At 51.7% G+C, this 15,478-nt stretch overlaps 4 protein-coding genes across 4 annotated transcripts; all 4 read right to left on the bottom strand.

Annotated features, from left to right (window-relative positions):
* Positions 1 to 1,995: 1,995 nt before the first annotated feature.
* C7974DRAFT_301275 (nucleotide-diphospho-sugar transferase) lies at positions 1,996 to 3,649 on the bottom strand (the record flags this gene model as incomplete). The annotated part of the gene is made up of 4 exons (XM_046137844.1): positions 1,996 to 2,148; positions 2,205 to 2,535; positions 2,658 to 3,503; positions 3,585 to 3,649. 4 exons carry the CDS (start codon positions 3,647 to 3,649, stop codon positions 1,996 to 1,998), a joined length of 1,395 nt encoding a protein of 464 aa, XP_046002062.1.
* Positions 3,650 to 10,244: 6,595 nt separating this feature from the next.
* C7974DRAFT_116565 (senescence-associated protein-domain-containing protein) lies at positions 10,245 to 12,413 on the bottom strand. Its single transcript, XM_046135078.1, has 2 exons — positions 11,524 to 12,413; positions 10,245 to 11,473 (listed from the first exon to the last, which is right to left on the bottom strand). Exons 1-2 carry the CDS (start codon positions 12,173 to 12,175, stop codon positions 10,530 to 10,532), a joined length of 1,596 nt encoding a protein of 531 aa, XP_046002061.1. The 5' UTR covers positions 12,176 to 12,413; the 3' UTR covers positions 10,245 to 10,529.
* Positions 12,414 to 12,425: 12 nt separating this feature from the next.
* On the bottom strand, positions 12,426 to 13,854 carry C7974DRAFT_386727 (short chain dehydrogenase/ reductase-like protein). The gene is made up of 2 exons (XM_046141090.1): positions 13,058 to 13,854; positions 12,426 to 12,987 (listed from the first exon to the last, which is right to left on the bottom strand). Exons 1-2 carry the CDS (start codon positions 13,663 to 13,665, stop codon positions 12,771 to 12,773), a joined length of 825 nt encoding a protein of 274 aa, XP_046002060.1. The 5' UTR covers positions 13,666 to 13,854; the 3' UTR covers positions 12,426 to 12,770.
* C7974DRAFT_328920 (uncharacterized protein) lies at positions 13,855 to 15,135 on the bottom strand. The gene is made up of 2 exons (XM_046139043.1): positions 14,309 to 15,135; positions 13,855 to 14,261 (listed from the first exon to the last, which is right to left on the bottom strand). Exons 1-2 carry the CDS (start codon positions 15,056 to 15,058, stop codon positions 14,172 to 14,174), a joined length of 840 nt encoding a protein of 279 aa, XP_046002059.1. The 5' UTR covers positions 15,059 to 15,135; the 3' UTR covers positions 13,855 to 14,171.
* Positions 15,136 to 15,478: the final 343 nt, after the last annotated feature.

The raw sequence follows: 15,478 nt of genomic DNA, 5'->3' as shown, positions 1-15,478 counted from the left end.
GACCATAATAATTTGCGGAGACAGTGGGTCTTCTGCAATGTGCAAAGATTGCTGCATATGATGCTTCTATTCGTTTGGTGTGAAATAGTAGGAGCCGTGTCATCGAGATGACTGCAGTGCCGACCGTATTTGACTTGAGTCTGGCGCACGTCTGACATGCACGCCAACGCTTTGAGTGAGCTTAGATCGGCCAGGAACCATCAAGTCATCGGGGATTCGGGCCACAAAGCAGCATATTGTATCGAGGCTGTAATACGCGGGAGGTACCTTGCACGCTGCATTATTACCTACGATCCCTCCTGCGAGTGTTATTTGCACAGTGACAAGCACTTACATGAGACGCTCCGAGGAATATGACGAGACGTGCAGGATCGGGACTGGCGTTGCGCCACGTTCGGCGCTGGTATAGCGCACGAGCTTGTGCACGAGCTGAGAGCTGCTCAAGGCTGACCCTGCGGGAGCGGGAATGACGGGCATAAAGTTTGATCAGAAGGGTCTCTTTTCTCTTACTCGCGCGCTATCCGGGGCCAGGGCGTATTACAATTCAAGGCCAGTATTTCCAAGTTTTGAGACTCGTTGTGAGGATACTATGAACAGGATTTGCAAATGCCGTAACGCACGATGATGGTTAACGGGACTGGCGATGCAAGAGTGCATGAGAAGTCTGGCGCCGCTGGGTCTGTTCTCATACCCCAAGTGGATAGACCCGCAGGATGCAGGCCCGCTTTACTAAACCCGTGTTGGTGTGAGGACTTTCGGTAACAAGCATTCCGTGTCGAAACTTTGACCTGTCCATGCCATTGGAATGTGCAACGCATTAAGCAATTCCATGGCTTCACAAACCTGCGATTTTGGAAGTGTCTGTGGTGACTGTGGCTGTGGGCGCGAAGCAGTTCTGGTCTTCCGTGTGCTCCACAATGGCGCGCTTTCGAACGCAAGTCTGATAATCTTCCGCCATCGAAATTAATCCAGGATACGGCCGAAAGTGGAGATAGCCCGCAAGGGGTGTTCGTTGAGCCCCGATCGTGTGAGCGGAGAGGTACCTAGGTACATTCACGCACCTGCCGCGTTTGAATGGTTCGGCGGGCAGTATTGGCCTGGTGATGCCTGTAGTGCGACAAGCATGGCTAGATACCATGTCGCAATCACTCACAATTTGGCCTGTAGCGCAGAGCAAAACGGAAAGGATCAGAGCAGGACGAGGTTGCTGACACGGTGATGGTTCGCGCTATAGATACATGGTCTGTGCTGTGTGGGTTGAGCGTCTGGAGCAAGGTCAACGAGACTTCGGTGACAGGGCAATTGGCCAGATTGTGAGGGTTATGTTGAGTTTGTGCCGCTTGGGTGCCGGAATGGTGGCCGGTCGGCGTATGCATCTCTGATCCTCCGTGCGGTGGCACACAAGAACGGCTTCCTCTTTAAACACAGGGAAAAGCAAGGGGAGCGCGACCAACGCCCATCAAGTGGCGGGTCCGTCGGTCAAACAACCGTGCTCGTAGGATGGTAGCCAGCCGGAACATCTCACTTGGGATGCTTGGCACGACGATGAGGGGTGCTGATGAGGTTCTTATTAAGCATGCTTTTGTTTGGCGAATATTTCATTGTAGAGTCGAAGTTGAGACTTCCATGAGCGTACCCACGAGCTAAATGCTATCATGCCACAGCAACTTTTTGCGTAGACTACATGGGCAAAGAGGCCCGAAATGCCTGAAGGATGAGAAGAAAAACGCTGCAATTTTGCATCGAAAATGTTCGATGCCCCTGAACGCCGTGTAGCCGGTCCGTCCTGTTTTGGTGACCAAGAGGATATATTCCCAGACATGATGCTCGCTGAAACAAAGAAGTGGTAAATGGAAACTTAAATACTGGCTCGAATCCGCCATGTGGTGATGGATGGACGGCGTGGGTCGTTGAACGTCTAAATTACTGCGTCCTCGCGCGGCCAAGGCGCATCCATTGACCGGGATATGTGCTGGTCAAAGAGGATGTGGTACCTCAGCTTGCGGCAGTCGAAAACATGGCGCATCTCTCGCGAAGCTTATTTGGCTCGGGAGTGGGGCTCATAGGAGGAGTTAGAGGTGTGCTGGGGATGGGTAGCATCCTGATGTTGTCGTCGGCATCTGCACCTTCACGAGTGCCCCAGGTGGTCTGGAGTGCAAGTCAGCCGCGTGTCGATAGCCATGAATGTGGGGCCGGGAACATACCTCTGTGACAGTGATGCAGCCGTACAGCTTGATCAGGTTGTGGAAATAGCCAAATGCGACCGAGACCGGGATCATGCGCACGTCGCCCGGGTTTCTTAACAAATGCGGAATTAGCTTGATCGTCTTTGCGAAGACGAAGTGAGCGAGGAACAGTCCCCAGAACAACGAAAGCTGCCATTGCTCGGCCTGGGGCTGCACCTCACCATCCACTGCATAGTATCCTGCTTCGGATAAGGCAAAGTGGAAGGAGGCCAATAGGAGGCAGTCGAGAGGGAACGCCCATTGCGTAATGGTGGTCTGGAAGACGGCGTACAGTGACCATGGGTAGTTTCTGTAATGCAGTGCGTTAGCGAGGTGGTCGGTGCAATGAGTGGAGGGAGGGGCAGATGCTTGGCGCCTAACAACGCGAAAATTATGCAGGCATCGGCATTGCAGGAGGCATTTAGCACGTACATCCACATTGACATGTCAGCCAGGCTCGTTAGGTTGCTCCTCCAATTAGAGCGCACCCACCGCAGACACTGCCGCAGGTACTTCGAGTCGCTCTCGAGTGTTGTTTCGACCTCGCACTCCCGGTGATTTTGTATCTGGATCTTCCAGTCATTGTTGAACAACCATCGTGTGATGAAGTTGTCGTCGTCGGCGTTGAGAAAGTGATCGCTGCCCCAGGTCTCGTGCGTGAAGCCATAGGTGAACTTGGGGTCCTGCAGGATCTCGGATCGATACGCCACTGCTCGGCCAGATAGGCATGGGAGCCCACCATCAATCCAGTTGCAGGCGGTGCAATCAAAGTTCCTCCTCACCAGGTACATGGCGCCGAGAAACTCCCAGATGCTATTGCGATTTACGCGACGAAGCTGCTGGTTGGTCCCAACGCCTCCCATGCGGGGGTCCTCGAAAGGTGCCAAGAGCCATTTGCTGAACTTCTCTGGCAGCCAGACATCATCGTCCAGCAGTAATGTGATTTTTGTTTCGACCTCAGGGATCGCTCGGCACAATTGGCGACGCTTGTTCGCCTGACTGACAGACAGCACCTGGATCAGCTTAGGGTTGCCTAGCTCTGCCACCAATTGGTAGACACGCTTGATCCTCAAGTCAGGAGTGACAAGGATCACCTCGTACGGCTCGAGACGGTAGGCGCTTTGAACAGTTTCTTTCAACTGTTGTAGGTCTTCGGCCACAGTCGGAATGATGACTGTGACATCTTTAGATGTGATAGTAGGTTCGTCAACAGGCTGGATGGGCTGATATGTCCAATTGCTTGCGAGATTGACCCAGAGTCTGAAGTAGCGGAAGAGGCTGAGTTGGCGAGTCAGTTGCTGCAACACAGACGCGGGAACAGCACGGTGGCCGGATGTGGTGTGAGCACGGGTGACCTACAAGAGCGTGACGAAAATACAAAACCAACTCCAATTGGGGAACAGGCCGAAGGAAAAGGGAAACATGGCGGCGACCAGCGAGCGTGGTAGTTACGGAACGTGAACTACTACAAAGAACCAGTGAACGAAGATCACATCGAATGGTGGGAGAGAGAATCCGCTTGCACCGGGGAAGCAGCGGAAGTGTCTAGTATTTAAACACATGCTCGCGCGCGGGCTACGGCGGCCACTGCTGCTTCGCTTCCCGGCGCTGATGGAGCTGCAGGACATTCCCTTAGCATAGTTTGGGGTAGTGTGAACCTGGCTGGAGCATGAGGGTAAGTCGCAAAATTCCAGAGGCGGGCCAGGGTGTGGGACATTTTGGGCATAGTCCCTGCGCCAGGTGAGCGCGAGCGTCATGCTTGGATCCCGCAAGCCGTTGAATCGCTCGCATATTCCGGGCACCCTAGATGCTGCGCCTTCAGGGATCGACTGCAGCGCGAAGGCGTCGTGCAGCTGGTGCAGGCATTTGTGCAACCGCCCCGCGCTCGCTCCGGTCCTGAAGCTGCTGGGGCACGAGACTGCGCGAATGACTGACTGCTCGCGCCCTTCTCACCTCATGGCGCCATCTGAACGCCCACGCCGGGATGCTGTGCATGCCCACCCAGTGGTCCTTGTTTCGACGCCAGCTTGCCGCGCGAGATGGAGAAAAGGCCGCGCGGGCAGGCATTCGATGCGGCTGATGATCGATAGGCCAATACATGCCCCGCTTAGCGGCAATCCATCTGAGCTCAGTGGAGAATCGCTCTAGGCCTCAATTGCGCATTGCTCTTAGAGCGCATCGACTAGCCGCTGCAAGCGGACCTCAAGCAGGCGTGGCGTACACGATAATGGCGACGATAGGCGCCCCGGTTGCTTTGGCGGCAGGGCTGGCGTCTTCACGCTCCGCTTATACGTCCGCACGGCTAATTGGTGTATCACGGCTCTTCAACATCTCATCGCTACTGCAGTCAATATCGCAGGACGTGCCAGTCGACGAACGGGATTTTTGTCGTCAAGCAGTCGATATTAGTTGACGGCATCCACGAATCTGCAGCCGAGCATCCCCAAAAACGTGGCCCTTTCAAGGGCAGGAATACCGAGTGGAATGTGCTCGATACCATGTGCTTTACAAGGCTGCGCATATGGCGTGCCTCCTGCTCGTGCTCGGTTGTAGTAGCCAGCAACGGCGCCTTGCGTCCGGCCATCGGCCGAATGCCTTTTCCTGTCAGACACTTTGCCTATTGCAGTTGCGATAGACCAGAGAGGCCGTGCCGTTGTCCCTCGAAGTTGACACTGTTCAATTTCTTTAAGCCGCTGGGATTAAGAGGTACCTGCACCGGCTGAAGAGGTACATGGCCCGCCTTCGCTTGCAGTACTTACTGAAGCTCAGATATTGTGGGACTGGGGTGTGTACCTTGCTCTTGCAGATCAAGCTGCCGGCCCGCGGGACTGCTTACGCGCTCCAATTGTGATGAGGTGAAGTATGTACGAGGCCTGCTCATGCATGCATACAAGTTGTCTGGGAGGGTGTGGACAGCCGCTATGCAGGCGATCGAATGACAACTTTTCCGTGTACGCCATCTCTGCTGAGCGGAATACCCTGCATAACAATTAAGTGCATTCCCTGCGTGTAACCATCCGCATTTATGCTCCAAGTCTCAGACGATTTTTTTCCGTACAATTTTTTCGAAACTCGTATGCAACGGTTACATGCATTGTATCGCTGTGTGGCTTGGTTCTATCAACGCATTTCTTGTAGCAGATTAGTCTGCTCGTCATGTGCGTCACCTTTGTCATTGCTGCTGCTCGATTAGACATGGCAATTGCAAAACTGCATAGTAACGAAGATAATTCGTGATGAATCTCGATGTTGCGTCATTAGACTGCGGCCCCGGGTACATGCTTGGTCCAAAGTGATCTTCGCATATGGCGGATCTGTTGCCGTCTCCTCGCGAGACACACAGCCGTTTACAGAGTCGTATACCTGCATCTGGACGCACGCCCATGCACTTCTGCACGGCATGATCGAGGGTTCATCCGATAGGTTGAGGGCTGGAAGCTTGGAGTGCAGGGAGGCTGACTGAACAACGACTTCATGGCTTGACTTGCTGCGTCGAAAGGACCTTGATATCCCGAAATTTCGTCGACACCACCGTGAGTATTCACGAACAGGCTCGACCGAGGTGCTAGTGCAAAGATGAGTGTTATCAGACTGAGAAGCTAGAACAGGAAAGACTACCTGGCACAAGAGATGGCTCAACGAAGACTCTAAGATTCTCACGGATGGATGGCCTACCTGACCTCATGGCTATAATTGCGATTGCAGAGCGGGAATCTTCAAGCCTAACAGGCCCAGTATATAAAGCCATTGTCTTATTACAGACCCTCTAGGCAAGATTGAGCTGACAACACATGTCTTAGAAAAGCAGCTGCCATAGCGCAAGGCCCTCTTCGGTACAGACGAAACGCTGAGCCAAATGCATTGCGGCGATAAACACATCTGAGATTTGTATTTGGACTTTGGGGACAATTGTAACAACAACCTCGCATAAAGGATGCCGCTGAGTCGGCGAGACTTGCCGCTTCACTGAGAAATATACCTGTCTTCCCAAGGGCTCTTTCACAAAGCAACAGTTCATCGATTGACGTCTGTTGTCACTGCTATTACCACCTTCACGACACGAATTTGGCCTGATCGTCCCACTCGGATCAGAACTTTTGCCACATCGCCGCGAACATTGAACCATCTATCGTTGTCAGCTGCTGTCTTTTAGCTTCCTCTCAATTGATAATTTGGTTGCGTCATGCTGAATGGGGCCCCATGACTTGTTTACGCTGTCCAGTGAGGGGCAGTCGGGTGCAACTCGGTCACCGGTGTGATTCGATACCTCACGAACACTCCGTGGTGGTTGCAGCTTCAAAAATCAAGATCGCGCACCCGCTCGTGTCATTGCATCTGTAGGACTGGATCACAGCAATCTGGACTTGTATTGTCACGAGTGTGGAGCAGAGACATGGAGGGCGGGGCTGTTGTTCTATTGGCTTATGCCTCCACGGAAGGCTTCCACACCAATTCAGCCACCAAAGTGGTCAAGAGCCGATGAAGAAAGCAGCAGACTGCGTGTATAGGCATCAGCAAGGCTAGAGAGGCGGAAGGCGAGGTGAAAGTGAACTCATGAGGGTGGGAAATGGCAGCCGCGCCTGCCGCTAGCGTCAGTGAAGCGTCTGCCTTTCCTCGACCGGGATGAGCCAATTTGCAACAAACACCACCAAACAGCCGAGCAAACAACGACGGAAATTACAGAGGCTATTCAACACCACCCCATCCTTCGTCAATAGTGTACACAGGATCACAGTGAGCACTGCCGCACTGCTTATGCAAAACTGGGGCCAGGGTGTGGACGGAACGTTCAGGCATCATCCATGGAGACAGGCATTAGGGCCCCGCCAGGCTGTTGGGTTAGGGGTGTGAGTGGCAGCCCGGTGACACTGCACACCTCCAGCTTTCTAGGGTAAACCCGTAGTCAATCGTTCACACGTCACAACCGATCGCATACGAGAAAACCGGCGCCTGGTCTCAACACGTCTCTGCAGGTTGTCAGAAACATGGCGTCAAGAAAGCTTGGTCAGTGTCCGTATGTCAACAAAGGGTAGTCCAAGCGAGACACCTGAACACCCCAGAGCCTCTCACACCTTGTTTTGGTCGCTTCAGGGATAGGAATCAAGTCCCGCAACTCCGCTAAAAATGGCCCTCATGATCCGAGCACTTTCGAGGCTGAGACCGGCGACGCTACGTCTGTATGTTGCATACGCAGACAGCACCGTAGGACTCCACGGCTCAATAGGTACAGGTGGCGTTCTGTTCATTGGCCAGCCTCTCCATTGCCTTCCTTGGGCGAACGGTGTGAGGTGTCGAGTGCATGAGCCATCATCCAAAAGGTAGCCAAGGTAAGCAAGCCAATCTATACTTCCTCCTTGTCACTTGCAGTAGCCAATCCCTGGCTATGCTTATCTTTCCCCTCACGTGCACACTTGCACGATGCTCGAACGCAGCAGACCATCGCGGATAGTTTCAGGATTCTCTCCTTACAGAACATTAGGTACTGTAAGCGTTGGCTTGAAGCTGGCTCATCATCAAGGTCAAGCCACAGACTTTTACCGAGGCGACGCGGTCGACATGGGTGTACCGAGACGATCTTTGATGTCGTACATAAGGGCGTACGCTATTTCGGAGGTGTATCCTAGATGAGCCGATCATTCGTGCTTTACGAATAAGAAGTCCATGCAAGAAACTCCAGCCTCTACCAGCATACCAATCCTATAGATATACGACTAAAGTCTCACTAGAGTCTGGTTCCTGTGCAAGCCGGCCAGTGAACAGCTCCGCTGACTCGCAGCATACCTCGCACCGCAGGTCAATGAAATCGGTCTGTTGCTTGAGTCTAGAACAAACACACTGACGTATAGCGCCCTAATGAAGCAACTGATACGCAACGCCTTTGGTGATTGCGAAAAAGATGACGCCATCACAGACCTCGAGAGATACAGAAGTACTTGACACCTCACCTCATATGAGTAACTGATCGGGGTGATCGGACGCTATTTCTGACGACGAATGAAGCTATTGATGTCCTTCGTGGTACAGACACCTGCCAGCCTTCACCAACTTTCGGTCACCACTCCGCAACCGACAGGATATTGACAACCCATACAGAGTACCAACTAACCCCTTACTTCTCCGCACAAATCCTGAAAGTCAATCTGGTGTACCCCGGAATACATGACTCATCAAAGGTTCATACGCAAGAGCTAGGGGTCCCGAGCGTAGGACAGATGGTGTTGGGTCTCACACGTATGCAGCAGCCTCTATACACACCAAGTCTACTTTTGGTCACCCAAGCACGATCGCAGGCATCACAATCGTGATATTATTGAGTCTCGTATTAAGGAGAAAGAAACCATGTGGTTTGCCGTGCTGATGGTTCCACGACCGCTGATCGCAACGCAACAGTATGTATGGTGTAGTAGGCCCGTACGACGCGATCAGAGATTTTGCGATTCTGCCGTCTTCCGTTCTATAATCTGACAAGCATTGACCTCGACACATGGCGTCATAAACACTCGACTCTGGGGAAAGACTGCAGAAGATCTGCAGCTCGCAGGGCTAGTAGACTGACTGCTGCAGGTAGCACGGGATGTCTCACGCTTACAGTTTTTGTTTTGACCACAAGGCTGCATACTACCAAATATGCAAGAGCGAATCTATGAACATATATGGCATCAGGCAGAACGGTTCACCTGGGTTCATAACATCAGAGAGGTCAACATTTGGGTTCGGCTCACGGTCCATTCATGTTGAGATACAGGGGGGGAAGTGTCGGGCTGATACTGTGCCGGTGTGGCATGCATCCAGCAAGTTAGATACTCTGGGAGGTTGTCACAGCTGTTCAAGATTGGCCAAAATCTTAATGGATGCCCGTGAGCTATCAGCCGGAGGATTACCCCCCTGTACATAATTAGTGTAGGTTCTTGAGAAATACATATGTCGAACAATGCTTCATCATCTTCAGTACTAGTCATAGGAAGACTTCATTCAGCTTATGATTTAAAGACGCAAGGGATCTGCCTGTAACAGCGTATATGCACTGTGACTCGCGGGTCACGAAAACGAAGAGCGGGGGGCTTATGTACTGAATGCTGTGTATGGTAGTCTTAATACTCTAGATCTAAGTTTTCAGCCGCATACAGATCACAATCGGAAGCTTGTCAATCTCACCACTGTGCTGGCAAACGGTAGGAGTTATGACCGCACGTGGCCTTCCAATACACGGTTCCAAGGTACATGGCACTCTTCACGTGTCTTTCTTACATATCATTCGGGATCTTAACGCGGCGGCCAACGACTTACGTGTGTACACGAAGTCTTGAGTCACAAGCGCACCACGATGACAGCAATAAATAGGCGTAGTTCCCAGAAACCTCTTACGCCAAGAAACATGCAGCGTGGATGTGATCTTGACTTGCGCTCTGTACTGTTGTGGAGTCTTTTGACTTGAGCTTGAGTAGTTGGTGATATTATCTCAAATATGTTATCTATCCTTCACGTGTATACTCTCACGAGGCTCACACACATACATCTGATAACAATCTCACTTTACCGCTCACAGAGTCGGAGCAGACTTTATCTTTTTCCGAGCCATGCGAAATAGATCAAGTTGAAGTTTAGCGTATAAACGGGATATAACGGAGCTGGGTACCAGCCAGGCTTCTTCTGGCATGGCCACGATCTCCATTGGCTAATTGCATGTCTGAGTAGATGAACAATTCGCCAGCATATCATTACTATCTCACCCATCCATCTCAGCCGTTCCTGGGCCTACGTTGAATAGTGTAGTTACCAGTAAATCAGGAACAGCAGGTAGACTTATTTCCATGGCAATCTTCTTGTAAACACCCAGTCTCAAAGAGTCTCATTATGAGCAGCTGCTGCCCAAAGTCACTTATTGTCGGGACATGCAAATATCAATCGAACACACTGAACTGTTAACCCGATATTGAAGTCTTCAAGGTCTAGACTCGCGGTACGTGTCAAAAAGCAGATGGGGAAGTAACACCGACAAGAGAGATTGTGATGACTGTGTCCCAGTATACAACGCTTCATTTGGCAACGCTAGAATGTAGACTCTGGCCTGGAGGAACGTGACGTGGATGTTGAAGTAAGAAGGACTGTAAACTGTAGAGGGATTACAAGATTCAGAGCTGGATACGGCCAAAGTACGTACCATAAGAATCCGGTAAGTTATCGTCTGTACTCGAATACATAAACAGACTCGTGATATTGCCTTAATTGTAAACTATGGATAGCAACGTCATTACTCGTGAATTCTCCCTGCAATCATACCACTGCTTCCTACACAGCATCACTTCACCTCTTCTCGTTCGGGTAACCCTGATATGCTGGCTGACCCTCGAGACTCTCACCGACACCGGTCCTGTAGCTTGGTGGCGGCTGGTTGCCAAAGCTGACCTGACCAGCAGGGTTGCTGCTCGATGTATTGGGTGGCAGGCCAGTGTTGCTAGCGCTGTCCATGGGGTTGAGCTTAGTAGCAGTGCCTGGTGTAATGGAGCCACCATCACCACCGCCGACCATAATGGTCTGCTCTTGGCCTTTCTTGTTCTTTACCTTGCCAACAACCATGCCCTTGGCGACGCTCTTGATTATACCGCGACGAGTCACGCCCGTGACGTCGATGTAGACAAGGCCTACGTTCTTGACTCCCCCAGCGAGATCGCCTGTCAAACTTCCAGCTTCTGCGCCCCATCTGTGACCAACAGCAGCACTAGCTGCAGCACCACCAGAGGTGAGGATCTGTTTGCCCGAGTGAGCGAGACCGTCGCCAATGGTCGACCACGCAATCAAACTCTTATTGAGCAGACCTGGCTTGTAGTTTTCGTTTACTGTGCCATCTGCATTCAAACTTTTGTGCTGCGAATTCTTGTGGCCCGCGAGACCGGCGGCGAAGTTCTGTGCGTGCTTGCCGATTGTACCAACTGTCTTAGCCGAGAAACCAGCGACACCGGTGGTCATCGTATTGATTTTTCGAACGCGTTCGTGCGTTGCGGGCTTGAAGACCATGGGCTTCTCGTTCGGCCTAGTTTTGTTGATAAAGCCCTCTGCACCAGACACCATCATGTTGCTAAGGTAGCTAGACCCAGTGACAATCAAACGTGACGCAGCAGCCGAGTTCTGGACGAGTGTCGAGTTCTTATACGCAGGATGGCGGGCCATCGATAGGTAGTCTTCAGAAAGAGGTTTAACATCGATACGCTTGCCGTCGGCAGAGACAACAATCTCGACTGGATCTGGATCTACGTTAGCGGTAAGGTAATGACGTGCCAAGAGTAGGGTAGCGACTTACTCTTCGATCCAGCTTGGAGTCTGGGATCCTCAACGATCTGAGCACCTTCGGCCAATTCGCCGACTACGCTGCCGTTTTCTTCGTCTATCAAGACAATCTCGCCATGTTGCTGCTGCTTGCTAGACCCTGCTACACCGGCACTTGCGTGACTCTGGCCAGGCGCGTAGTCCTGGGGATTGTAGGCTTTGTGACCACCCTTCTCAGACGGATAGGGGTTTTGTGCGCGTTCCAGAAAAGCAGTGCATTGAGCCAAGATGGTCTCGAACGTATCGATATCCTCCTGCGTGACAGCGCCAGGTCCCTTGCCGATCGCGGGGAACTCGATTCTTGTGAAGGCGCCACTCTCTGGACCTAGGTCCCATCGTGGGATGAGATAACTATGGGGTGGCTGATGGTAGATCTGCGTGGTAGCAGGAAGAGGGAGGTCGAGCTCGGGTGGCAGGTTCAAGTGTAGGTAGAAATCCTCCTCGGGCGCTTCGCTCTGCGGCCGTGTACTGCTAAGATCGGCGAATGGTGAGTTGGTAGGGACCATAAGCAGAGAGAGCGTTTGCGGTCCTGAGGGTGTGAGGGACGTCTCCTCACCCTGCTGAATGTGGTAGGCTTTGATGCCTCCAATTGTGTAGAGAAGTCTGGGATCGCCATGGCCACTCATGATGTTTAGACGTCTGTAGTTTATGTCTGAGGAAGAGGGGTTGCTGCGAGGCGTAGGTAGGTATAGGCGTGAATCGAGGAGAAGAATATATACGAGAAGGGAAGTGCAGGTGGCCAATCTGGGGGCTGTGTTGGTTCGCAGCAACCGATTTACAGCCCTGGAAGGAGCCCAAGCCAAGCACTCAGTATGTCGCAACCTTGCGGGCCTGCTTGCTTGCTTGAAGCGCCTACGTCAATGGGTCGGTTTGCGTGACGAATCAGAGATGACGAGCTGGAAAGCGGGCCCGAGCGCTGTGGCTTCTGTGGCGCAGCAGCTCCTGTGGCGTTCTTCCAGCTTGATCCATTGTTGCCTCTCTTCTTAGGTCTAGATACACGATTCCTAGCGCGCTGATCGAAAGTTACGTCGTTTTTCAATTTTCAATATACGCGTCTTTAACAAGGAGGTTGTATCTCGTGGCCTTGTCATAGGCTGGGGCGGTTACCCGAATACAAACGTGCCATGGGGACAAGGTTGAGTATTTTCCGTGTTGAACAGTGTTCACGTGCCATGCTTTATGAGACTTTTGCGACTACTGAAGCATCCGTATGCTCTTAAATCACAGTTCCGTCTTCTTCCTCCTTCCACCTCTCTCATTCCACGTTTTATCGATGACCTGCAGGCTCCTTTGCGCAGTAGGGACAATATCTAACGACTTGACACTGATCCTGTCCTTCTGATTCAGCATAAATACTGTACCCTCCGCAATGTCCTCTGCGATAAGTGGCTCAAAGCCATCCATGAAGTTGTCATATTGACCCTTGTCGTAACCAACACTAGAGCATTGTCAGCCAAAGTTGTACATAGGATGAATTGTTACCGAGAATTAATATAACTGCAACGTACCGTAATTCATGGAAGTTTGTTGCGACAACTCCCGGTCTTAATGCCAGGACCTTGATATCCGTCCCTACAAGCTCCGTCCTAAGAACATTGCTGAAAGCCTCCTGGAACGCTTTGCTGGCATGATATACCGCCTCGCCAGGGAAGGGAGGGACCTCGAGCCCAGTTACGCTAGTGACATTGAGGATTGTGCCCATGTTCCTTTCCTTCATCTTGCCCTCATTAAGAGCTGCGTACGTTGCGAACATAAAACCATTGATGTTGGTACCACTCATGGTAGTGATCTGGTCGATCGTCAAGTCGGGAAACCTATTAGGTGCACCCACAGCGAGGCCTGCATTGTTGATAAGGATATCGATAGGGCCCAGCTTGTTTACTGCGTTTGAAACTGCCTTTCTCATGGATTCGTGATCGCTGACGTCTACGCTTGTCGTATGCACCTTGATGCTTGATTGCATGCTCTTGCATTCGTGGGCCACGCTGTCGAGCTTGTCTTCTGAGCGTGCAAAAAGTATCAAATTGGCAGATTCGGACGCAAGACGTTTGGCAATCGCGGCGCCAATGCCCATGGAGGCGCCTGTGATCAGAACATTTTGGTTTTTGAGAGACATCGTGATTGCTGATCGAAAGTTCCGTGGTCATGGATCGTGCCGAGTTTGGAAATACATGTCACAAGCTATGGTGTCCAAATATTCCCTTCATAAGAATTCTTTGATTTCTAATGCTGCGAGTGGTGTTAGGAGATAAGTCTTTAGTCGTACAGTCTGGCGGTAAGTGGATCAATTGTGGTTCATCTCGGTGGTGTGCCGAGCCACTCATCTTTTCGGGAGCAACAGGAGCACAGAGACTATGACGTCACACAACTGAATCGGCTACTTGATGCTCTTGGGTTTTGTATGTATGGGGTTATTTTCCCCGAATGCCCACTAACAAGTCTACATTCAAACAATGGAAGACTTATGCTGAACACATTCGTGACGATAGTATCCCTTGCGACACACTGTGGGTATGCAGGTTGAAAGTGGGGTTTACGAAACTTCGAGCAGACACGGTCGGGTCAAGGCCTGAGTCGCGTACACATCGCAGTGTCGAGTTTCAGAATCATCTGAGTGCCCTTTTACCCATCCCAACGCTGTGCCTCCTTGTTGTAACCGATCAGTCGCAAATCGATGTTGAGTGTCTTGAGCATCATGTCCATCGTGAACGACTGTTGAGGTTAGTATAGCCAACAATTGATGTGGGGTCTTGACGTACGTCGTCGTCGGCTCCTTTTGACGTGTGTTCTCCTTCCTCACACTGGCCCTGCTCCTCTGCCATCTCGGCGTATTTGTCGTACGCTTCGTCCCCAATCTCGCCGTTTTCTCTGGCCGCTTCCACTTTCTCCCTCTCGGCCTCTTTCTCCTCGAGATCCCACTTCATTGTCCGCTCTTTTGCTTCCCTTTCTCGCTCCTTCCAGGCGCCTACACCGCCCATCCTATTTACGCGGTCGCGTGTACTGCCAAAGAGCTCTTCGGCTGCAGCGCGGCTCGCAGCCCGCCACCTATCAATGAGTATCTGTAGATTTTCGTCCTTGGCAGAAACAGCGAGTGCGTGAGCTTGTGACAGGATCTGTATCTCGTTGCGCAACTGCATCAACTCTCGCGTGAGGGACGGCTTCGATGGCTTCTTCCTTGGCGCAGTCTTCTTTGGAATGAGATTCAAAGGTGTAGAACCGTTATGTTGTGAGGCATGCAGCTTGACAAAGCGTGTTTGTAATGATGCAGGCGTTGTTGCAACAGCATCTGCCAGAGGTTGTGTCGGTACGCTTGGAGCTTTGTGGGATGTCGTGAGCGGGGTTGCGTACGAGACAGATTTTGCGGGTGAACTGATGTCAGGGGGATCAGAGGAGGGGGGGTCAGAGCCAATGTTGGGCCTGAGTGGTGTCCGGAATGGTGACTTGAACGGCTTCTTTAGCGTGCTCGTTGCATCGTTCAGCCTGCGGCGTTTGGCTTGCGGCGTCGACATCCTGATTTGCACGGCGGCATTGAGTGTAGTGTATGTGTGCAAATGCTGATGTGCGAGGCAAAGTGTGCTTGTTAGTGATGTCGAGCTGGACGATTGTGGAGAGGGAAAGCGCGAAATGCGAAATCACGCTATCACGTGCGACACCTCACAATAACAAGTACAGATGCGACCATGCAACTCTATCTACAAAACCCGATCATCCGACGATTGCATGTTCCAAGACTGTTTGGCCTTCTCTGTTTTGTGGTATATCCAAATCCTCTTCGAGACTGAACACCGAATAGAAGGACGTCCACAATGTGTCCATGCTTTGTGGCGAAGAGAAACACATTAGAGATATACAGGGGATGACGCGTGCACATCTAGGACCTGTGTACCATGAAGGGATCAAAGATGCCTCTCGTAAGGGCAAGATAGAAC

This window comes from Boeremia exigua (genome assembly GCF_020726555.1).
Source record: "Boeremia exigua strain MPI-SDFR-AT-0100 chromosome Unknown C7974scaffold_2, whole genome shotgun sequence".
In the NCBI taxonomy this organism is placed as follows: Eukaryota; Fungi; Ascomycota; class Dothideomycetes; order Pleosporales; family Didymellaceae; genus Boeremia; species Boeremia exigua.
The sequence above is the reverse complement of the archived record's forward strand: the minus strand, read 5'-3'. Positions and strand labels throughout refer to the sequence as shown.